The sequence below is a fragment of the Acanthochromis polyacanthus genome, chromosome 1 (assembly GCF_021347895.1).
Source record: "Acanthochromis polyacanthus isolate Apoly-LR-REF ecotype Palm Island chromosome 1, KAUST_Apoly_ChrSc, whole genome shotgun sequence".
NCBI lineage: Eukaryota > Metazoa > Chordata > Actinopteri > Pomacentridae > Acanthochromis > Acanthochromis polyacanthus.
The window spans coordinates 17,025,492-17,049,617 of record NC_067113.1 but is presented as its reverse complement, the minus strand read 5'-3'; the positions used below and the strand labels follow the sequence as shown (position 1 = coordinate 17,049,617).

Sequence of the window (24,126 nt, the reverse complement as noted above, 5' to 3'; positions counted from 1 at the left end):
ACGGATCGTTGATTTTGTTCATGTCAGCTATGTTGTGTCAACAGAATTATGCAGAGAGATGATTGCGCTCTGGCGATGACAGACGGCTCAAAACACAGATGCACACATATCCAAACTGGTTGTCTGCCAATACTCATCGGAGGCATGCCGCTATTAGGCATTAATACCACCAGAGTGGGAAGAGTCATGGCATGAGCAAGACTCTGGAGAAAGCGCCTTGTCTCACTCAGCATGAGCCCAAGCCACAAGCATCCCTGAGTTACATAACAGTGCTTTTGTGCAGGCACAGACTTCCATGTGTCTTTTTGTCTCAGATCCCAAAGGCCACACATATGGACAATGAAATGAGCGTCCAATATCCTGATAGGATTAGCCAAGGCAGATTCTGTCATCCTGATGGAGTGATAGAGGACAGACCTGATCTGTCTAAGTGCATTTGCAGGTTTTATAAATGAAAAATATGCTCTGAAGGGATGAAGCTGAGTTTCTTCCAGATTCATGACGTCTAAATCTGGTGTTAACTGATTATCTGCCAAAAAGGGACCTGCCTGTTGATGAACACTAAATTAAACAAACACAAGTTCAACTGCACTGATGACTTACAGTGAGTAGATCCAAAAACTAATTTAATCAAATGTAGAACAATTTTTAATGTACCGTTTACACAACATTATGAAGAGCAGCTTTCAGTAAATTACAAATACATTATATACATTTAAAGATGATGATAATCATGTGGAATTTTTTAAAAATCAAAACATTCAGCTCTACTTTATTTGACAATGTGAAAGACTACGAATAGTTTTCATTGTCACAGATTAATTAGTGTGATGCAGCACAAAATGTGATTGTTTGAAGCTCAAAGTGCATTTTATGAGCAGACAGTCTTCATAACCAGGCAGAGAAGCCGTGCTTTTCTTTTACCACCCATATGCTGTCAATCACCTTGCCGGACTGGAAGACATAGAAAAGTCTTGTTCAGTATTTGAGCAACACTCTTTGTCTTTAGAACGCATTCATTCTCTTTTGCTGTGCTTGTGTTCCTCCATGTTGCTCACCTGGTCGTCAGAGACCTGCTCCAAGTAAAGGTGTGTGCCGTTGACCACTTGCATGCGGCTGTAGCCGTAGTCTGTACTTCGAAACGCGCTCCACTCTTTGGGGTTTGGATTGAATCTGTCAGTCCTCTCTCTGCAGCCCTGCAGAAGAGTCAACAGAGTGAGTCACACGCCTTTCTTAAACTCTGTCCTCAAAGCCCTGTTTGACATTTACAACTGTGCCGGTGCCTCGGTGCGAGTCTGGCTGCATTTTGATATGCTGATGACTAACCTCTCTGTGGCGGGATGACAAAGCGTGCCCTGCACTGCTCGCCACCACATCAGAAATCACTTAACCAGAGGAACAGCTGGTACTAAACTTATGTGGCAAACCAGCTGCTGCACAGACAGAACTGTGCACAATATTTAACAGTGTTTTTGTGTATGTTACTGTCAATTCATGCATCGATCTATGTGGGAAAAACGTTAACAGTCACAGACGGAGATGTGAAAGTGCTTACAGCAGAGCCTGTGATGATGTGTACTGGAGCCTTAGGGTTCACATAAGGCCGCTCTCTGCTCCCATTGTACACCTATGAGGAGAAGAGTATAGGGAGTATCGTTCACTAATGCACAACAGGGAACTGGAAAAATAGAAGAATGTTGTAAATTATAAATGCACGAGCTGACCTTGTCCCCATAGACAGGCCAAAGTCTCTCATATGTGTGCTCATGTGCCCACAGCTCCACATCCACTCCTGTGAAAGACATTTGATGATAGTATGCAGCCTTTCATAAAAAAAATAACTACACAAACAGCTCAATTACAAACACTCTGCAGTGTGAGCTAACATTTCTCAGATCTCATGCCTATTTAATTTTGAAATATCTCAACAATCAACAGAAGCTTAACATCAGAGCAACCAAAACTTCCAAAGTTCCCCCACAAGCTCAGTAATTAAATGCAACAAACAAATGTCTTAGAAATATAATACAGGAAAAAACATTTGAAAACGGGCTGTAGGAATGTCAGCCAAACCGGAGGCCTGCTTTTTTAATAAAGGATGTTTGGATCGCTCCGTCCGCTGCAACTGTGAGGACATTAGTCTGTCTGAGTGTGCAAATGTGTGATCTTAAACACCCATTAGTAGCACACAGCTGGTTGTCGAATAGGGAGCATACCATAGCGGTAAAATAGATCCTCTAGACCGGGAGCTGGCGGTTTGGTGTCATTCCGTCCCAGTCGGACCTGAGATTTAACAGAGAGGAATAATGACAGCATGAACTGGCAATAATGTGAGAAACCCTACCTGTTACGTGAAACACTACCTGGTAGAGCTCCATCGTGCCCATGCCAGCCTCACTCCAAACAGTGCCAAGTGCTGAGAGAAGCAAGCCCAAATGGAAACTATTTGGTCCAAATTACAGTGATTATGACTCAACGTGCTTATGGGTTGCGATGTGAAATGGCCAGTCTGCAACATGCGTGACACGTCTGCTACCAGGGGCAATTTAAGCGTCAAGCTACACAGCAAAAGTAAATCCTGTAAACAACTTTATGTAAGGAAAGGAAACCTTTAACAATACAGAGGTGTTGTTCTTAAAATAACCAGAAACACACCTCAAAACTAACAATGGCTGCTTTGAAGGAAATTCTCACACTGTTTAAAGATTGAGATAATTTTTTAAATTAAACGTCACACATATGTAACCGTATTACCATGATGTGTACAATGAAGCCTTGCTGATGAAATGCTGGGAATACAGCTAAAATATTATAACAGGAACCTCTACACCAAGTAGGGATATGAATGGCTCTATCCTTCTTTACTAAACCTTTACAGTAATGTTATCTTGATTTAACTCCTACAGAATCTATAAAACTACTGATAGATATTTTAAACCAATCATTTCTACAGCAGTGGGAATAAATCAGTAGTATTGATTACATACATAGGAGTCAAACTTGGTGCAGTCATCCTGGTCGTCATCAGAGCAGTACATGGGTCTGTGTCCCATAGTTATGATCCACGGGTGCACTGCTCTGTTCTCAGGCCTGTTGGCCTCCTAGGTCAGGAGTAAATGGACCCATCCACGTGCCAGATTAAAATAATGACACAAAGGTTACAACAAAATGAGAAATCGGGAGATGTATAATGGAGAAATTAATGTAAAAGATAGTATTGTGCTGAAATGAAAAGAGAAAGACAGGTTGAGAGCGAGTGTGGGAACAAAAGAGAGCACTTAGTCATCATGTACAGATGTAAATGTTGCAGTCATTAACCTCCAGGTCGTTCCTCAGCCACTCATACTGCTTGAAGAGGAGCTCTTGGCCAAATTCGAGATAGAAATAAACCTCAGTGGAGAGGGAGATGATGTGTGCTGACCCCAGGTTCCAGCTGCAGACACACATTGTCAAAATGATGCACAGCGCTGACCCAGTAGAGGAAGCATGCTAAAAGTCATCCGATAAGCAAGAACAGACCTCACTTTAAACTCCACATAGTGTGAAAAAATACTCCAGAATCCAGTCAACGTTTTGTCGCTGGCATGTTGCTGTTAAATGCAATAAACTCTGCCTTTTACCCAAAGCGCTGTACTGTACAGTGAGTGCTTACATGCTCACTCTGTACAGTTAATGGAAAAATCTGTGTACTGTACACGGCTGCTGTATGTTGTGAACTAAACAGTTTCCAGTAGCAGTCAGTTGCCTCTGTGGTGTTCCCTCTCTGCCTCCCCTTGTTCCTGACTGTGCACATGAGCAAAAGGCTCCCAGCCAGCAGGCCTGTCTGCATGCAGGCCCACGGAGAGTGGGCAGCTGGCCTGTGGTCTAGCAATGTATTATCTTACAGTCTGAGAGAAGGAGGCCTGCACTGGGCAATGAGTCACCCACTCAAATGTATAGCTCCTTTGTGTAGACTCAGTGTCCCTGAGATAGGAGAGGCAAGCAAAACTAAGAGACAGGAGCTCTGCACTCCTCTGCTGACTCTTGCAGCTCTATAATGCATACTGAAATACAGCAGGAGGTTTGGAACACTTTCACATGATACTTCACATGGGGTCCCTGCTGGAAAAGTAATAATTTCTCTTTGCTAGTGCTGTGTGCACAGCCAACGACATCCCTTTTCAGTGTTACTGTTCTGTTCTTTCACCTGCCTAAGCATATCCAAGAGTATCTTGACTAAAGCCAAGGTCACACTATAGGAGACTTAAAATTCTAACAAATGTGGAAATTGGGTTGCATCAAATCCATATATGTAAGTAGGAACTTACATAGGAAGGATATTCTTCTCTCTAGTCTCAAGCATGGACACATTAAAAGATTGGAAAATAATGGCTTATCGCATACTATCAGAAATAGATAGGAATCAGAAATACTTCATAGATCCCTGAGGGGAAACTGCTTAATACAGGACGTTGTTAAATATTATTGTCCCAGAGGGAGTATTCAAGGAGCAGTGTGGCACCGCGTGCGATCTCAGGGGGAAGCAGATGTAAACGAAATGGAGACCGGGGCGCAACAATCCCTGTGGTGCTAATAATACTATGTAAGGCCAAAAAAGCAGAAGGCTTCACAAATGTGGATGAGAAAACATTTGGGAAGATGTGCTCTCCACAGATTGTTTAGTCTACAGAGAGAATTTGACTTGAAAACTGTGAGTTTTATTATCTGTTGCTAATGTTAGTCTCAGGGGTTGGAGTGTTTAGCATTGCTTGGTAACAGTGGCCACTGCTCCGGCCAAAGTCGCAGGCCAGATTTCTGCTCGGATTGTCAGGAGGGATGAAACTGGTCTAAATCGGCCTAAAACTCCCGTAGCAGCTTCCTTACCTGTACCATAGGCTCTCAGTCTGGCCTGGCATGCTGAAGCGATTCCTGTAGTTGGAGAAGTTGCTGTGAACAAACAAGATTGTGAGAAATGCAATTAGATGAACTGATCATACAATTTGCATTCCTTGAATATCTAACAAACAGCAATTAGCACCACAAACTGCTGCTTTCTCTTCGTTTGTGGTACCTATACCAGAGCTCAAAAAGCTGCAATCCTTTCAGAATACATTTCAGATAATTCCCAGCTTTCTGTATAATAGAATGAACCAGCAGTTCCCGAAATAAATTTGGTGCAATTCTTTTGTTTTGTGTCCATTTGCAGTTGTCATTTCAACTTGACAGAAAACATGGGGCGGTAGATCTTTGGACAAAAGTGACCATCAACTTGTGGTGGTGGCATCTGTTTTCAGCTTCAAACAAAAACTGTAGTCGGTCTTAGATATTTAGAGAAACCATACATGGTGCTATATGCAGGCTATCAGTGGCTGCCTCTAAATTAAAGGCTGTGCAAATTCATGGATGTAACCCCTGTGACATCACCCTATAGGACTGTGATGGGATATTCTGAGGCTTAGAATCATGGTCAGTTACTGGAGCCAGATAATCAGAATTTGGGCAACACAGGGAAGCCTGGGTGGAGCAAGCAGAAGCCACCATGACTGAGTCTGCTACACTTGTCAATCAAGAAAGCATGCCTCCAACTACACCCCTCCTAAAACCATAACATCTTGTTAAAAGAGGACTGTAATTATAGATCCAGGAGTCATTAAAGGAATCACATTTTAAGGCACTTCCACAGTGGTTTTAGCACTGAGTCATGGTGGCTCTTATTGTTCCGGATATAGCAGGATGTTTGTAATGATCGGTCCACCACTGCAGACTACAAGGAAAACAGACACATTGTAAAACAACTATAACTGAAAACTCAAGAACACCAACATCCACAGTAAACCTGTAATCCAAATACTATAATACATCACGCAAAAGGGAAAAACTTTTTCATGGAAAGCTCCCCCTGACGTCAAACGGTCACTTTCTTTTCACGGTTTATAATTTCAACAAGCAGGCAGCAGCCAGTCTTCTCTACGCTCCATTAACTAAGCAAGGTGACGGGAATGATTTGTTTTCTTATCTTACGTAAGCAGAGGGGGAAAAGGCAATATCCTCGACAGCAGCCGGGGTCGGACGGGCAGTTAATGTAGGGTTAGAGGTAACTAGAGAACAGCAGGGTCAGAGGTCAAAGGCCAGACGCAGCAACAGAAAAGAAGGATCAAAGAAGGCTTCACTAACTGAACAAGTCTTAATCTACTGACGCATGCAGTTCTAGTGACCAGTGATCATTGAGCGCAAAGAAAGGAGATGATCTTACTTGTGATACTTCAAACGATTCGAATCACCAACAAAAAATAGCTACAGGCACAAATTTTCAATTTACAGACATCACAATAGGGGAAGTATCTGATGTTTTAGAATATATTTATCCTAAACCAACCACTCAAGTCATCCAAGCTAACAAAGCAAAAGAACAAGAGTTCTTCCTGAGCAAATTAGTTCTCAGAATTCCACAGCCAAGTTCTGAATCATGGCCCTGAACCAGTAACTGTCACAACATGTGTTCATACTCCCATCTTGTGGCTACAAGGGGTACCAGCAAATATTTAGAGGGATCTGTGTATGCACTGTCTGGTTAAGCGGAATAAACAATTAATTTTTAATCAACGTAGTACTCTTTAGAAATCCAAACAGTGATGTAACTGTGTATGTTAACAGGAAAAGTATTAGCCTGGAGAAACACAATCAACCGCAAGCTTTAAAGTCTCTGGTTCAGTGGTGGAAAATCTGATCGAGCACAAATATGATAAGCTTATAGTCGTTTGATTAATCTCGGCTATGCGAGTCCAGCGTAACATGTGAGTCATTCTTTCTAACCCGAAACACGCTTGTCTCCATGTGTGTTTGCTTTGCTCTTAACATAAGGTCGAGATAGAGATCTGGTAGATGTCAAACTCAATGTGAACAATGAGACTCAACTGGCCCAGCAAGATTTTTCCCTCTGCATCAAATCTTCCCTTTCATCATGTGATGAGCTCAATCCAGGCAGTAGGACAAATTAAAGCAGCCAGTCGTAGTCTTCAGGAAGCATATCAAAAAACTCCCATCACTGGACATTGTTTCAAATGGGCGACCGTTGAAGTTTGTTCCCTGCAAAGGCCTGATGAACCATACGCTGTGCTCGGTGAACAAAGCCGGTCTTGATTGGGGCTTTAGCATCTTCTGTGGACCCACTGTTCTCATCCTGCTGGAATGCTGACTGAAAACGTTTGTGGTCAGCACTGTTTCAACTGCCTTTTACCCATTAGGTTTTGAGGTTGGAAAGAGAGCGGGACAGAGAAGTACAGTGAGAGAAAGTGCAACAGAAAGCAAGGAAGAAAAGCAGGGGCCAGCTGCTGGGAATATTTGGATTCTGAACAACACCGCAGAACAAAACACACATTTAGGTATAGAAGACGGTGAGAGGAGCTGGATTTCTGGTTATGTAATGCAGCTAGCTGCTCCTTGATATCAGGTTCTTATGTCAGGATGCAGCGCCAAGAAAAAGAGACTACTGTTAGCAGCTCCTTAATAAACACCAGGCAGTAGTTATATTACACATGGCAAGACTGAGTGAGAACTGTCCCAGTATAGCGGCGGCAAGTAAATATTATCGTTGAGGCTCGGGCACCTCTGAATGTTTCAAAATGCAAAACGCACAACTGACTTCAGCAGATGTGCTTGGAAATCAGGGACACATTCATTGCTGATCCTCAAGATTAAAGATCATATTATAACCCTGAAGTCTCACATTATCTTTAACACTGAACCGAATTTGTAACTTAATTCGAAATGTGCTGAAAACATTAGACTGACATCATACTATTATACTGTGCATTTACCTGAAAGCAAAATTATAGGATGCAACTTCCAGACATTGGCATATTTTTATCAGCTACAGTTTGTTAAAACCTATAATAGTGGCACTGTAAGGTCTTAATTATAAAGTCAATGGGGACAGGGACAGATTATGAGTATGCCATAATATCTATGTACAAATCACTGCATGTACATGTGCACTACTGGATGCTATGTTTTGTTTCTGCTTCAGCAAGAAAGCTTCATCACCAGCTATTTTCATGATTAACTGACTGATCTTTTTCCTTTAAAAATGTCATGAAATAAAGACAAGCCCAACGTAATTTCATGAATCCAAAGCTGATGTCTTCCCAAATATATGTAATTTTCTATTACACAAATTATCATTCATCAGACAACAAGGAAAGGTTCAGGATTTGACTTAAAAACAATGGCTGAACAACGAAATTAGCAATTTAAGACCGAATTAGGATTTGTGTTATTGTGTCTTCGCTGCCTTGTCTCTTGATCTGGAAAAGTCCCGGGGTTTATATGGGAATGACACATTCAGTGGTGATGAGTCGAAACGCAGACAGAGTTCCCACCACCGCGGGCCATCTCTGAGAACCGAAAAACAGATATTGAGCTGATGATTCCCAGTCAGACAAATGTTTGTTTTGGAGAGCATTGCCTTGTTTAGATGTTTTTGGTTCCTGATACTGTTCCAGCCTTCAGAGACCAAAATAGCTCCCATCTGTTCAAACGGCACAGTGAAAAGTTTGCGCCCGAACAAAGCGTCTTTGCTGCAGCAGAAAACCTGCGGCTGACAAGGCAAGTCTGTCTCACCAACGTGCGACGGGCTCCAATGCAGAGCGAAACACATGCACCGCTGTTTTTGTCCAAACCCCATCAATTACACTTCTGCCTTGGAATGCGGCGCAAACGTAAAGAAACAAGAAAACAGAATTGAAAGCAGAAAACAGACAGAAGACAGTCAGAAAGCTTCTGTGTTGACTCACTGACTGTGAATGTGACACTTTAAAGATTTCTTCACAGAGTGTGTCTGGGTTCGTTTATGGACACACTTCTCTAGTGTTTGTGCCAAACAGAGTGACAGGAGAGACATTTACTGAAATTCCACCTACTATGCAGATTCGTGGTTGCCTGGACAGGCCATGTAGGGAACGTAGGCTGCTATGGACTGAATCTGCCTCATGAACTCATCTCCAATCCTGGCATTGTCCTGGAACAGTGTCATTCATCCATTAAACATGACGCCAAAGATTTTCCTGTCAGACATCGATGTTTCATTCTTTTCTCCATTAACTGCTATTCAGCCAAATTAGTTTAAGAACCGAGCGAGTCCGTTTTCCAGACAGCTTCAGGAATGTATCATCAGGCAAGCAAACAAGCCTCCCTGAAACCAGAGGAGCAGAGCTTTAAGAGCACGCTGCAGTTTATTGCTGCTCTGATGGCTTTTACCTGCCACAGCCATTAATGACCTTTCACACAAAATTCTCTTCCTGAAGCCGCTGGATGTGCTTGCACATTCCAGCTGAAAACACAGCTCGGGTGAGTTATGGTTATTAATTTTAGCAGAAGTCTGCTGATTGCATTCATCACTCTCTACATATTAAAAAAAGGCATTAATAAAGCAAGAACTCATTTAAGGGAAAATGGTATTAGCATCCAAGACAAGGTTATGTCCGCTAAATATCAAAGATGACAGCAAGGGGAATTTCATATGAGCAAATATGTTATTGGGACTTAAGACTTGTGGTTTTGAACAGCTCCACTTTTATTCATGAAATACTTGGGCGACATGACCCTCACTCTCATCTTTCACCGCAGGCTTAAGGCATTTCACAGTAATGCTAATCATGAGCTGAATGTCTCAACCACAGCTAAGAGCTTTTATATGTCCTGATAATAAACAGTGGTGTGCTTTGGGAAGGGGGCAGTAGAGAAAGGTAAAGTGGCTTATCTCATCTGTCACTCTGGAATGAATGAACTATCAGAGCAGTTTTAAGAGCATAAGGTATTGATGAAAGAAATTTGCTGTCAGTGATCTTAACTGGGGCTGGGCACGGGTTTGATCGCATTTCAAAGTTACAGAAAGGTAGAAGAGTTAAATACCTCATGCATATCATAGGCGAAGTCACCTGTAAGACAAAAAAATACATTTTTCGATTAGTGCCTTTGGTGAAGTGTGCCTATTCAGTTCCTCAAAAAAATTCCATCCATTTAACTTGATTTAAACCCTCAGTTGTCGTTTTAGCTTTTGCAGTCGTTTTCCTCCAAAGAGTTGAATGAAAAGAAGACTGTTTGAAAGAGAGACTGCTGGAACCACAAGGTGGTTGGAAATGGGGGAGACAGCTAATCCGGCTTTACCCACCAGCACCTCTGAGACTCAGTAGGTAGAAAAAGAAATAAATGCATCTTAACTAAACTGAAAAACATCTTGTGGTTTCCCAAGGCATTAAAGCCTGGAACTAATCCCTTAGTGAGCTTCAGAGGTAGTAGGTAGGTTTTATTAAGTGTTTAGCCCCCACATTTAGGCAATCTTCTAACTTAGAACTCAGCCACAAAGCAATTAAAGGAGCAGTATGTAGGATTTACAGTAGTTGCATCTAGCAGTGAGGCTACAGACTGCAATCTGCTGAATATCCTTCTCTTAGCAACCATGCACGTACAGCAGTTGGCACTGCAGCATAAAAACAGAAAGGCCCTGTTTATATCCAGTGTTTGGCTTGTCCATTCTGGGCTACTGTAGAAAACATGGCAGGAGACAATCTACCCCCTCTGTAGGTATGAGGGGTTAAAGCTTCTACAGTAACTCAAAAAGACAATGGCTCTCATTTTCAGGTGATTACACGGTAAGGATGACAAAATAATGAATAATATACTCCATGGCAGCTAATAAATTCCCATAAAACCTCCACACGGGTCCTTTAATTGTATTTCCCAAAATATCAGACTATTTAAACGGCTTGTTAGCTACAGTCATCCTCAGGCCCTGTTTTCATGCCAAAACAACAATCAGCACAAGCATTCTTCCAGCAGCAATTATGGAATAATCCTTAAAGTATAAATAAACCATTCTGAGTAATCAGTCACTAGACAAAAAAAATGAACATTAATTGCGTTTAAAGCAGGAACATGTGTAAATTTTCACTAATCTGTAGATCAGCGTAAGTGATTCTGATACAGTACAATTTGTTATTTCTATTTTATCTGCGTAAGTTAAATACTAATGTACATCACTGGATTCTGTCTGCAGATTTAAGTTGACGTGGGTTTACTCTGCACCATTCAGTCAGTAACACCATTTTCTGGAGAACACTCTTTCAGCTGGTTTAGCTTTTGTCCATATGCACCGCTGTGACTGCTCCTGTCCTGTGAGTGGCTAAGATTGGATTTATACTGCACCTCTGCCAGACCTTTTGCACTTTGGGCTGCTGCACCGTCATAAACCACTACAGCAGCTGACACTCACACAGTCCAGGCGCCTGCTGTTGTTGTGCTTGCACGTTTTAGCAGGATAAATTGTGTTTAACTCAGTGTTTCATTTAAAAAGCCAACAGAAAGAAGACGAGCCAGTGAATCAAACTTTCTGGGCAAACACGTTCTGGCACAACACACACAGATCTGTTTAGACTCTACAATCTACTCACATTTTGAACACGTGACTGGAATCTAACCCCTTTTATTCCAAAATAACTACTGCAAATGCTCAATATGTATTATTACGCTGATTATAGTAATTACCAAAATGATATATTACCTCTCCATTATGCATTTCTGTTGGACCTCAGCTAGCTAACACAATCTGCGTACACAGTGCCAGGTATTTGTGGATGACTAATCCCTTTGGATTCTGTCGATAAAACTAAATGCTCCTTTAATTGTTATAACAGTGCAGAATAATACTATTTCTATCAGTGTAGAGGTTACCTATATGCAGGATGACATCATACATGCCAAGCTGTGTCTCCTTTTGCAGCCGAGCCAGAGACTGAGGATTCTCGTTGCCCAGGTCTCCATACAGAGCAAACCGGGGACTGAAACTAGAGCTGTCGTTCAGAGCAGTAAAGAGGAACACGTCGCTCCAGCCTTCATCACTGCCACAGTGGTAGACTGAAAACACATAAAGAAGAGATCAATCTTTCTGCATTAATGTGATGAGACGGTCTGACAAGTTGAATTTTAGAAATCTCAAAGCTCCACTCACCATAATTAGCAGCAGGTTTGAGACCTGTGAGTGTGACTCTGTGGATGAACATCTTCCTCTTCTCCTCTCCAGAGTCCACAAACAGAGTAGCGTTACCTTTGGCGCTCATCTCAAACAGTCGACCCCCCAGAAGGCCATACTCCACCTTGCTCTCCGTCTTATTGAAGGTGGTCCAGGTCACAACCATGGAGCCTGGCACTCCTGGGAAGAAAAGCCCCGTTACTGAAAATGTGATGTAGATTGTTCTGACAGAACTACTGGATTCACTTACTGATGCATTGATAAAAGCCCAGAAGAAAAGCTGACTTTACAAGAGTGGTGCTTTTGATCTTGCTGCTGGCAAGATACAACCATGAGAACGTTGAGGTAAGCTGACAACCGGCCAGGTACTTATTTCATCAAGACATCAACTCATTAAATGACTACCACATGTTTCACCTTCATCAGGAACGAACAAAAGAGGATTCATGCGGCACCGAACATCACACATATGTGTGGCAGCTTGGGTAATTATCTGGTTCCTTTGACCTACATGTGCACAGGTGCAGTTTCAGTGAACCAAAGTGTTTAAGCAGGACACGTCGTTGTTTTTGCTGCCAACAGTTTTATCAAGGCCTTAAAATAGCGACAATAAATCAAACACACAGACAAAGAACTAAAAGTAAATTTGAACTTCAGTCACTTTGTTGCAAAGCTACACACCAATGAGTGCACTGGAAGCATATCGATTAGAATAGAATAGCTTTATTGTCATCATACATGGGGGCATGATAAAAATCGATATACGTTCCGCTGGATGGTGCATTGATAACAAGTATTAAGAAATAAAATATCAATCAAATGTACATACAAAGCAAGACAATATTAAAAATGACCACATGTGCAAAGGAGGCAAGCCATATACAATATGGGAGGTAAATGAAATGAAATAAAAACCAATAAAATAGAATAAATATTGTCAGGAAATTGCACGTAAGCAGCATTTGAACCATTAAATGTGACTGTGCGTTCAGGTAGACAGGTGTTTTAGTTCAGGAGACTGATGGACCATGTGTAGAAACTGTTTCTCAGCCTGTTTGGCAGCAGGCTGGATAGCTGCTGGCCAGGGTGTGTGCTGACTGCCCACATTTTTTTTTTTTTGCTATATCAGTGCTTTCAGTCATTGTATTATCGAGTGATTTGTTCAAATGGTCTGTAAATCTGCAAGCCACATGAGCTGGATGCTTATGTGTATTACTAAGGGAAAAATAGTATCCTCAAATGAAAACACATGAGGTTAATGGAGACAGTTCAAATGCTTACCTGCGTAGGAGAGGTGCACCTGCTCCGGCTGGGTCCAGATAGGAGGAACACCAAGCACCAACAGTGGTGCGAGGTTTAACAAGATACAGGCAGCATAAAGAGGCAGCATTTTAACACTAGACAATGGGAAGAAAAGGCACATACACTCAGAATGTAAACCGGTTCTGACACTTAAATCTATCTCATGATCTTTAAACCGCTCACACCCAAATCACATGACCCTAAAGGCATTGGCATAAAAAAACAGAAGAGGTGGATGAATATATCTCTTCAGATAGGTTGTTGCTAGAGGTACAGACGGGTACGGGTCCGTATCTGTAGACACTACCCTTCAGATAACTGACCTGAACTCAGTGCCGGTTCACACAGTGCTGAGTGGCATGCGTTTCAGTCTGTGTTGAAGTCCACATCAGTTGACCTGCAGTCAACCCGAATAATGAAACTGCAAAACCAAAACAGCAGAGTCAGCGAGAAGTGTGGAAACAGATGATGTGTCAATACAAGCAGCTGATGTTGTTTTTCATTGTGCATTCAGGGAAGTGCTGCCGTCAAAGTGAGCTCAAGTACAGAAGAGATTAACCCGCAGGTTGTGGCTTGCCTCACATGAATAAAAGGCAAACAGCTGATTGGGGTAAAGGTTATCAAGGTGATGAAGGCAAAAACATGCAGGTTTTAATTTGAGCCATAACTCTCCACCAGCTGATCACATTCATCCGTGCTTTTTCAGCTGATTAAGTGGCGTCTCTCGGTGAGAACAGCTGACTGGTTGGGAGGATAACAATCTGGACCACTGATTAAACAGTGTTTATTTTTGAAATGCATGCTAATAGTCGCTAGAGGGAGCACAGGGCAGCACTGCTGTATGAATAGGCTGCTTTATGCTCTCATACTGGACGTCATCTAACGTTAGATAGTGGTCAGTCTGCTACAAGAATCAAAAGGATGCTTAACTCAATTATCTCTGTTTAGGGAAGAAAAAAAAGGTGAGTACGACAGGTTTGCCATTTTAAATAGTTTTGGTTTCTTTTTAATTCAAGCGTAGTAATACAATCATTTTCAGTGACAGAGACAGTTTCCTGGACCGCTGTATGTAACGTTAAACAGCCCTAATCAACTCGGTTTTTGCCTTACTAGCTGTTAGCTTCATTAAGAACGTGTTGACGATAATTACCAGCTAATATTTAATATCGTTACGTACAACAGAAAACAGTCAATCTCCGGACAACACTTACAGTTTAACTAGAGGTAAAGAATGTCAGTGTCCACATGCAGAGAGGTCTTCTGTCCTCAGTTAGTCAGCCAACTATGAAATTAATAACTTAAACACTCAGAGCAAACAAAACTAAGCTCTTTGATCGGAGACTAGTTCCTGGTTACGTCATTGTATAACAATGCCCACGAGGATTGTGGGAAATTGTGTTTTCATATGTGTGAATGCCTTATGAATTTAAATTTATGGAAGTCCATAGCAGACTCTATCTAAATGTTAATTTAAGCTTGAAAATGTAATTCCATAATAGCAGCATTATTTTCTGCAGATGTGTGTATCTGAGTATAAATTAATTGAAAATGCAATAATGCAATTTGTATTTTCATTTTCACACACCAGTATGGGTGATGCTGACATCCCAAAATGAGAATTAAAAGAGCATTTGACATTTAATTTTCAAAGACTTAACCTAGTCTACAGCTGACAATATTCAAATGCATTAAGCCCCTAGTCATTTGCATTCACATTTGCATGTTACCTTGCTCTTTTGATTTAAATGAAAATCCAGTTTGCTAACAATTGGAAAATCAGAATAAAAACAACCTACTATACAGTGTTCAATATTCAAATGCAATAAGCAAAACTGTACCCCCAGTATACTGGATTTACATGTCCATGTCACTGCACTCCTCTTTATCAAGGCTGGACTTCATGTAGAATATCACTTCCTCATTCGGTTCCCCTCTCACTTAGCTTTAGTTCAAGTTCAAGTTTATTTGCCATTTGCAGTATAAAACCACATTGGAAAAAAAGGTGCAAGAGCTCAAAGTGCACTGTCAACATCTAGAAAACAACAGCAGTAAAGAAGAAAGTAAAACAATAACAAAACAGAGAACATAACAAACAATGCCACATAAAATACCTAAAAATAAAATGATAAAAACCAATAAATAGTTCGTAACAGAAATAAAAATTAAAAACAAGATACATTATTTAAAGTGATCACAGCTTGTGGGAAGAAGCTCTTAAAGTGACGAGACAATGATGGTATTTAGAGCCTTTATTTTAAACAGTGTATTTTCTACTCATCTGTGCAATGTCGTTATTTTTTTTACATTCAGATTTGTAATATCTGAATTTCTGCATATGAAAGAATATGCACAAAATCATCAATACTTATGTACATTTCTTGTTAATGTTTTTTTATTAGTGTCCCTACATTTTTGCAATGTCCCCTTGCTGCAACAAGGGAGCATCCTTCTTGCTACAACACTCCAAATTTCCATGCTGTGGGATTAAAAAGGCTTATCTTATCCTATCTTATCTAACATAAATAAAAGTACTAATGCCGTAGTGTAAAAATAGCCCGTAACAAGTAAAAGTCCCGCTTTCAAAATCCAATTTAACTTAAGAATAAAAATATTGAAATCAAAATATGCTTAAAGTACCAGAAGTAAACATATTTATTATGCAGAATGAGCGAAATCAGGATAGTCTAATGTACTTAAAAATAATGCAGGATAATTTATTACTCCGTTAATGTTTTATATCAGTAAATTAAACCTGCAAAAATAATCTGCAACTAATTAGGTTCAGTGATGTACTTTGCTGTTATCAGTTGGATTTATCCACTGAGATTTAGAGACAAAGATTATATCATGATTGTACTTGTATTACTCATGTTTATCTCTTTACACAGTTACCTTGTGGGGACTTTTGCAGACAAATAGTAGCAAAAGAAAACTTTAAACTTACGATAGCGTTACTATCAGATTAAATGTGTATTTTATGATATACAAAAAAAAATTTAAACTGATTTTCTTCTCTTTCTTTAGAATTAATGGACTCCAAAACTGCAGACGGAAAGAGCCAAAATCTTGAACGTGCCTTCCATTATGATGCAGCACACTACAAAGTGAGCTATTCTCATGGGAGAAACATAAACGAGGTGAGCTAGGGTTGCTCAGTGTGATCCATAAATCTATTTCTGTATCCTGGCCCTGTATTGCTGCTTATGATTGTGTTATGTCTCATCATGCTACCGTCTTTTCATTATATGCAGGAAGATACTGACAAAAACGAGGAGTTCGACAAGAAGCGGTAAGTCATTCACGTTTTTTTGTTGTTGATTGCAGCAGTTGCATTTTGCTTTTAATCACAATGTTAAAACAATTTACTCTATCCAGGTATCCAGTGAGTCGCTGCGGCAACAAACCGGGCAGAGTGAAGCGGGTGGTGTCATGTAAGAGGAAGACTCATCATCTGACTGTGGCTCGGAGGAAGCAGCTCGGGTCTGGGAGGACCTGCGATGCTGCAAACAAGGAAAACGAGATGAAATATTTGCAGGACACGGAGCAGGATATTTTCCATATGGACCCCTGGGAGCTCCCACTAATTTTCAACAGTAGCCACAAGACTGGTAAAACTGGTTCTGAACAGACTGACTACTGTACACTCAGTGAGGTGAGAGACTGTCGCAGGCCACGACCCTTCTTTCATGTTTGCGCTGCTGTTTTTCTAACGTGCAGATGAAACTATCTGAACTTAACGTTTTTCAGCTCTCGAGGGATCATAGCACAATGACTGATGTGTTATTTGGAAGAAGTCTAAGGCTGAAAGTGGCTTTAACGCTGTGGCAGAGAAATGTTGGAGAGCTGTTGACGTACTTTCTGAGGTACATGCCGTGTATTTGATTTCAAACAGGTGCAGTATGTTTGCTAGGATTTCAAAAGTATGGTTACCTCACTGTCTCTGTACAGGATCCAAGACACCGGGGTGTTTGTTGATTTTCTCCCCCTAATAAGCAACTGGTAAGTCATTTAAATTGCAAAGATCTTAGCAACACTAATAAGAAATGGACCAAATGATACTTAAATCTAATTTCCTCCACAGCATTGACGAGGATTCTCCCAGGATAACAATCGGCTGCTGTGTCGACCTCTTTCCTTTAGTTAAGAAAGTCCTCAGCAGTCCATATGAAGAGTAAGAATTCCTACTGTTGATATATCACAGTTTAAAACACATTTCACATGCAAATGTACAACCAATAAGTGCAGTAGAAGGATAATTGCAGAAATTCGAATAATTTAAGACTGTCTCTTATTCTTATAGGTATCTTATTGTTGGTTTAAAGTGGATACATTCGATTTTGAAAACCTGGTGGAAGGAACTGAGAGCAAGTAGCTGCAGTGAATCCTCTAAACCGCCGTTGGATAAGTACGTGTATGCATAGTTTGTAGTCCAAGCCATCATTTCCCACTATTTTCAATATTTGGTTCAATGTGTAAAGCAGCATCCTTATTCATTTATTAACTTTTCTCATTTATTTATTACAGAAATTTCCAAGTTTTCAACCAGCAGCTGTTGGAGTTTTGGCACCAGGAACCTTACTTGAAATCCGTTCCAGGAGCTGCAGGAGACATAGCAAAGGTCAGTGTGGAAATACAGAATTTACTACTATATTTTCTTTCATTTAAGCTTGTCTTATGCTGTACTGAAATGACTTGGTCTTACATAGAATCAATTTTTCCCTTCAGATTGTCGACTCCTTCCTGTCTCAACTGACTTCACAGCGCTAATGATCAAGACAACAGCAACATTTTGTATTTTATTTGTTTTTAGTGCTTTTATTTGCTTTGTTCTGGATGTATAGCACTTTGGTTCAATCGGTGGTTGTTAAAAGTGCTATATAAATAAAGCTGGATTGGATTGGATGGGACATTGTTCTCTGTTAACGGAACCCCAAAATATTTGAAAAATCCTTGTAGAAACCTTAGATAGTGGCTGCTATTGTTTCCAGTGAGTGCCTTTTTAATTGTACTGTGGACTTGAGCTAGCCTAGCCACGCTAGACCCATGTTTCTGAAGGCACAAGGGTCTAGGCACGCTCGACAGGGAGGGAGACCGGCTAAAAGGTTGTCTATCAAATCACTCTGCAGCAATTGGGTAGGTATACAACCAATCAGTGCAACGAATAGGCTCCTAGAGCGCCGGAAATCAGAGGATGCGGTAGTTCGGTGAAGCCTTATTTATACAGTCAATGGGTGAAGCTCAAGTATATTACAGACATGTTAACAGAAAGATTATTCAGAGTCGGTGCTAATGGAGCTCAACGACTGTTGTTGTTTTTGTTGTCGACCCCTGGTAGAGAATTAAATTCGTTGCGCCTCTGTCATCACTTAGTTACGCCCGCCTTCTGACTCTACACTTCATGGTGATTCATCGGCCAGTTTTAGGAGAATCCAACCTCGAGCCTTATGGAGGGTAACTAGACCCACCCTGGCAGAGAATTAAATTTGTTGCTGTGGGTTGTCTAGCGCGGCTAGGCTAGACTTGAGCAATATGTGCAATAGGAAAATAAGAGTGTGACAAATTTAATTGTCTGTTCAGTGACCAAATAGGCTTCTGTAGTTATTAACAAGTTGTATTACTGAGACTCTGTTGACGGTAAGAATGAATGTAAGAATTTTATTTGCTGACATCCTGTGTGCATCTGATCTTTTGAAATGCTCTATTGATGATTAATAGTCTTTAAAATTTTCGCATTTGTGGTTGGTATTAAAATCAGTATTTGTTACAACAAAGACAACCCCTTCCTTTTTTCAGTGTGGAGAGACAGCACTAACATCTACATAATACACATTTTATGTAGAACTGTAGACTCTGTACTCTACTGAATCTGAAGTTAAAGTCCAGTTGAGTCACTGAACCGCTACATTTTAGTCTCACCTGTACTTCGGCCTCATTCACCATTGAAGTGATTGAAAGTAGGGCAGAGATATGAGTTCACATGTGGGTTTATCTCATTTGACACAGATAAGTGGAGGGTTGGTGTCTGTCACTGTTTTGTGAACCTGAGGCTGAAGTCCAGCTTTAACTGGACAGGAGAGGCTTCAGTCAGTGAACTAATCTGAAGTCTGCAGTTGTGTTTGCATTCTGGTGCTTTTCAATCAGTCAGAGCAGGCAAATTTAGCGTGGGGTTTGAAGATCCGAGGACAGCCAACAACATATTCCTACGCTGTGTTTCATCACACAGGTGGCTCTTCTCAGCGTAAGCAATTTAAATTTCTTCGGGGCAGTTTATTGTGTTTGGTTAAATCAGTAATAAGCTCACATTTGCTTGCTTTTATCAATAGTTGGTTTGACAGCAGAGGAACAGGAAGAATGAAGTGTTTTAGATACTGGCTGTCAGCAGCTGTTTTGCTGCTGCTTAGCGTGACTGGATGTGACACTGAGCATCTCCAGGCAGAAAACCTCCATCTTCTTCCCTCAGATGAGCAAATCTCAGTCCTGAACCGGGGAATGAGAGGTACTTTCAGTTTGACATTTCATTTTACTGTCAATATCAGGGATGAATTTTGCAATAGTTAAAAGATGAAATGCACTGAACTTGCCAATTGGTCACATAATGTATGGTACTTTGTGTGTAGAAACTGTGATTGCTTCTAAAAATGTGAATGGATTTCAGATTATCTGTGTGGAAAATTCCATGTGGGTCCAATTCCAATCTGTCAACCCAAATTGCTTAGTGACTTATTGATGATAAATGTTATCTCTAGTGAGGAGATTTGTGTGTCTAAGACAAACTGTTGTCATAGTTTGACATTTGATCAAGGTTTTACCATGTTTACCAGGGAGACACTGAGAAACAGTGCTGCTGTGCTTTTGTCATCAATATAATGATTAATTCTTGACACGTGCATTAGCGTTTACCACTGTGTAGCTTTCATATTTTGTATTCCGTGTTTCATAATTATTGTAGCTTAAGACTTTTTTTTTTTTTTTAAAAAGGGGGGGGCAGGATTCCTAGAAGGCATAATTAAAATAAAATTTTAAAAAAAAAGGCAGACTACTGATACAAAAATGCAACAGCTGTTCAGCTGAAGTGTTTCCCAGTACAGAAACAAGATTGTCATTCAGAGTTTATCCTGTACTGTGAGTAGTACAATATTAACTCAGCAAATTTGCCTGGCTAATTTAAACAAAACTGTGCAATAGGATATATACTCTAATATTTTACCCAACTTATTTAGAGGAACCCCCCCCCCCCCAAAAAAAAAAAAAAAAATCTGATATTAGCAACAGTGGAGGGGGAAAATTCCCTTATAGGAAAGATCTTCAGCAGAACCAGGCTCAGCGAGGTTGTCAGTCTGCCTCAACCAGTCAGGGTGAGGGCATACGAGGAGGACGAAAAAAGAAAAAAAAAAGAAAAAAGAAAAGGATAGCAGCAAACCCAACAAGAGAATAGAAACAGTGCAGGTCGGTGGCACCAGTAGCCACATAGGAGATCAGTCCAGCTCCAAAGCCAAAAATACAAGTAGAGACTGGAAACGGGTGAAGACAGCCAACCTTGCGCTATCTGAAGGTTAAAAAAAAAAAAAAAAAAAAGAAACACCACACACACCAGTAGCCATAAATCTCACAAGGGGGTGCAGAGAACCCAAGCACAGGCACAGACAGGTGGCGGCAGAAACAGGTCTTTATTTAAACAAAACTAACTAAACCAATACAGGAAGGGGAAAACAAACAGGGGATACACTAACCAAATGTAAGACTTGAACGAACTACAACCAAGACCTACAAAAACCCTCAGCTCTGCTACAGAAACCAAATAGGAAAAACTAAATCAGTCAACAAAATAATATACTTACAAAAACCAGGGGAAACAGAACTAAGGGAGCAAAGCAGACAGGCTCAGGGAATCCAGGAGTTAGTAGGGGGAACAAAACTGGCAGACAGAAAGCTGGGGAGTATCCACAAAGAGGTTGGAGCAAAACAGAGTCCAAGAGGGGGGAAAATCAGGATGGGGGAAACAGGAGAGTCCAGGGGGCTAAAGCAGACGAGGGATTCGCAGGGCTTGGTGTGGAGAACACAATCCAAGGGGGGAAACAGTCTGTGACAGCAAGTGATTCGATGATCCAGCAGCGATTGAAAGAAAGCACAGAGCTTATAAAGCTGAGGTGAGGTGGAGAACAGGTGAGTAGTGTTTATTTGATTACTGCAGCTGACACTCATGGCAGTAATCAGCAGGTAGAGTGCAGGCAGGTGAGACAGGGAGATCAGGAGGGCGAGTGACAGGGAGAGAGAGAGACATGAGGGAGAGGTGACAGAGGGAGGTAAAAGACAGGTCAAAACAGAAACAGATCAGGAACCAAGGGAGAAAGAGAAAGAAGGGGGAAGAAGGGCTGGGGCTGGAGCAGGATCCTACCAGCTTTATATCTTTCTTTTCTTTATCTGTAAAAATAAGATTGTGCTTTGATCATAATAGTTCTGAAGGACTCAAGGAAATGACTGCCACCACATTCCAGCACAAAAACCCTGGTGATAAATTGGAGTGTCATTTGTACACTTTGACTCTTTTACTCATTCATCCATGCATTCGAACTGATTGTAACATTCTGGTGATGACTTGTCTTGTCCTAACTTTGTATCAGAACTACTGACCCTAAATGAGCAACACGTCAGTCCTCGATCCTCGGGTGGGCCCTCCTGGCTGTTCCTATTTGGGGGCTTAAATCTAACAGTGTCTATGTTTTTTCATTAGGGCCCCTTAGCTGAGGAGATAAAGCTTGCAGGATTGACTCCTTTTAAATAATTTCTTAGCAGTCATTTTTATAGGCTCACTTTCATGTCATGTTGTCTTTTTATTGCTTTTAAATGCATTTTGGTTTTTATTTGTATTTTTTAGTAGTGACATGATACATTTAGAATTTTGTCATCTTATTTTAACTGTTAAATTCCTCTTGTTTTGCCTGGCTTTGTTTGGTCTTAATGTCTGACATGTTATTTTTTCTTCAGGATTTCCAGCTCTTGCATCATCTGTCAAGTCTGTAGTAAAATTCTTATTATTATAGTGATACACAACATGTTAATTAGTGCCTTTTAGAGATGCTAGCCGGTTTGATTTGGTTACTTTTGGACACATTCAGATGAACTGTTTCACCCTGCTTCCAGTTATTGTGAAGTTAACTAACTCAGTGATGTTGTTTCTTAAAGGCATTAGAGGAGATTTTATTTCCTACGACTTTGAACGTAGCATGCGCATGCGCACATACAACATCTCCCTCACCCCCCCTCTAACCTCCCCCCTCTTAACATTTACGAAGAAACGCCCCCCTCCAGAAACTTGCGTAGCACTCGTGAAGTTGTCTTTTATGGCTGGGTCCCCCTGGATCTTTATCTGCCATTATGTAAAAAAAGATGAGCAAAACAAGTCGCCAGCTAACTACGAAGCTATACCAAAGCAACACATACAGAAAACACGTAAGTCCAAGGCGTACGTAATCTACGTAACTAGGCCTGAGCCGGAAGATTTTTGATTGACAGGAAAGGGAGCAAGCCAAACGCCTCGGTCCGAGCGCTTTGATTGGCTGATGTTTTTCAGGTCCTGTCATGTCCACAGTTATTTTATTTTTTTAAAATTCTTTTAGAGACCATACATACAAGTCCACTAAAGGTCAGTATATTCATTTTATGTGAATCAGACAAATTAAACAAAAAAAAACATCCTCCATAATGCCTTTAATCGACAGACATAAGTGTGGTATTGATTTTCTCAAGTAATTCTTTGCAAGAAATTGATGAAAAAAAGACAGAAAAAAAGCGGATATTGCGTTGTTTGAAGTTTGTCCCCCTAAATTTATCTTCACCCAGATGTCAAAATACTGCTTCAAATTACTTTAGCATCAGATGGATATAAATATGATCTAAGGAGATTCCTCCTGCACGTCAGTCACCAGCAGTCCTTTCTAGTTATGAAAGAGGAGACACATATCTATCAGTCAGTCTGATTACCTTCCTCTACTTCTGCCATGACTGAGATGTGTATTTGTCCAACAGCGCTGCCCAGAGACTGCTACGAAATGCTGATGGCTTCTTCAGGTCAGGCCAGAGACGGTGTGTACCTCATCCAGCCAGGTGACTCTCCCATCGTTGCCTACTGTTCCATGCAGGAGGGAGGCTGGACGGTGGTGCAGCATATCACCATTAATAGTAGCGTTAATTTTGATCGCACCTGGGCTGAGTACAAAGACGGCTTCGGGGATGTTACTGGGGATCACTGGCTTGGGAATGAACACCTCCATCAGCTTACCCATGGTCCTGCACGCTATAAGCTAGGAGTGAAACTCGTGGATCAAGATGCCGTCACCAAGACAGGGGAGTACGATCCATTCCTGGTGGAGGATGAGTCATCAGCATACAGGCTGAGGCTGGGTTTGTTTGAGGGTACAGCTATAGACGCTCTGACCCTGGACACTGAAAACTACCTGCATGACAACCAGAGGTTCACCACTAAAGACAGAGACAATGACAATTACTTCCAAAACTGTGCCAAGCTGGAGTTTCAAGGGGTTCCAGGAGGAGGTTGGTGGTACGACGCCTGCGCTGGTGCCAATCTAAACCGCAGGAATGTCATCTACTGGCAAAAGGACTGCAACAAGGAGCGGCTGTGTAAATATGCGTGGATGATGGCGAGACCTTCAGACACAGTTAAACTGATTCCAAGTGGAGACTGCAAGAAGGATGAGCTTTAAAGGACATCATTCTCTCCCATCATTTCTGCCTGACTTTAGTTTCTTTCAAGATTATCTTTCCGTCAAACACCAACATCGGTTAGTTTCTGATAATAGCTC

At 41.1% G+C, this 24,126-nt stretch overlaps 3 protein-coding genes across 5 annotated transcripts in view; 2 read left to right on the top strand and 1 right to left on the bottom strand.

Annotated features, from left to right (window-relative positions):
* The window catches only part of LOC110962477 (KATNB1-like protein 1), a 42,202-nt gene extending 23,994 nt beyond the window's left edge, over positions 1-18,208 (top strand). The window contains exons 1-11 of one of the 3 annotated variants that reach the window (XM_022210429.2): positions 12,206-12,349; positions 12,431-12,489; positions 16,331-16,443; positions 16,558-16,595; positions 16,682-16,958; positions 17,054-17,169; positions 17,255-17,305; positions 17,388-17,477; positions 17,607-17,711; positions 17,831-17,924; positions 18,032-18,208. In XM_022210429.2, coding sequence (XP_022066121.1) covers positions 12,336-12,349; positions 12,431-12,489; positions 16,331-16,443; positions 16,558-16,595; positions 16,682-16,958; positions 17,054-17,169; positions 17,255-17,305; positions 17,388-17,477; positions 17,607-17,711; positions 17,831-17,924; positions 18,032-18,073 — 999 coding nt within the window. In that variant the 5' untranslated portion in view covers positions 12,206-12,335 and the 3' untranslated portion in view covers positions 18,074-18,208. Of the gene's footprint in view, positions 1-12,205; positions 12,490-16,330; positions 16,444-16,557; positions 16,596-16,681; positions 16,959-17,053; positions 17,170-17,254; positions 17,306-17,387; positions 17,478-17,606; positions 17,712-17,830; positions 17,925-18,031 lie in introns of those variants that run through there. The other 2 variants (XM_022210428.2, XM_051949169.1) reach the window with 2 other exon arrangements.
* acp7 (acid phosphatase 7, tartrate resistant (putative)) lies at positions 606-14,676 on the bottom strand. The gene is made up of 15 exons (XM_022210427.2): positions 14,518-14,676; positions 13,630-13,727; positions 13,286-13,401; positions 11,984-12,184; positions 11,707-11,889; positions 9,889-9,914; positions 8,898-8,995; positions 4,864-4,926; positions 3,319-3,433; positions 2,988-3,101; positions 2,217-2,283; positions 1,725-1,792; positions 1,556-1,627; positions 1,059-1,196; positions 606-954 (listed from the first exon to the last, which is right to left on the bottom strand). The coding sequence occupies exons 3-15, from the start codon at positions 13,392-13,394 to the stop codon at positions 889-891; spliced, it is 1,320 nt and encodes a 439-aa protein (XP_022066119.2). The 5' UTR covers positions 13,395-13,401; positions 13,630-13,727; positions 14,518-14,676; the 3' UTR covers positions 606-888.
* Positions 18,209-18,343: 135 nt separating the features above from the next.
* zgc:194887 (uncharacterized protein LOC571819 homolog) lies at positions 18,344-24,080 on the top strand. The gene is made up of 3 exons (XM_022221380.2): positions 18,344-19,544; positions 19,630-19,802; positions 23,333-24,080. The coding sequence occupies exons 2-3, from the start codon at positions 19,658-19,660 to the stop codon at positions 24,025-24,027; spliced, it is 840 nt and encodes a 279-aa protein (XP_022077072.1). The 5' UTR covers positions 18,344-19,544; positions 19,630-19,657; the 3' UTR covers positions 24,028-24,080.
* Positions 24,081-24,126: the final 46 nt, after the last annotated feature.

What these genes read in the sequence shown, in the direction of transcription:
- acp7 (XM_022210427.2), bottom strand. Translation starts at nt 13,394, where the DNA reads ATGCTGCCTCTTTATGCTGCCTGTATCTTGTTAAACCTCGCACCACTG. An exon ending in GCACCAAGTTTGACTCCTAT is followed by an intron (nt 2,284 to 2,987) that starts GTATGTAATCAA and finishes GTTAAATCTCAG; the next exon opens with GTCCGACTGGGACGGAATGA. An exon ending in ACATCATCACAGGCTCTGCT is followed by an intron (nt 1,197 to 1,555) that starts GTAAGCACTTTC and finishes ACTCTTCTGCAG; the next exon opens with GGCTGCAGAGAGAGGACTGA.
- zgc:194887 (XM_022221380.2), top strand. Translation starts at nt 19,658, where the DNA reads ATGAAGTGTTTTAGATACTGGCTGTCAGCAGCTGTTTTGCTGCTGCTT. An exon ending in CCTGAACCGGGGAATGAGAG is followed by an intron (nt 19,803 to 23,332) that starts GTACTTTCAGTT and finishes TTTGTCCAACAG; the next exon opens with CGCTGCCCAGAGACTGCTAC.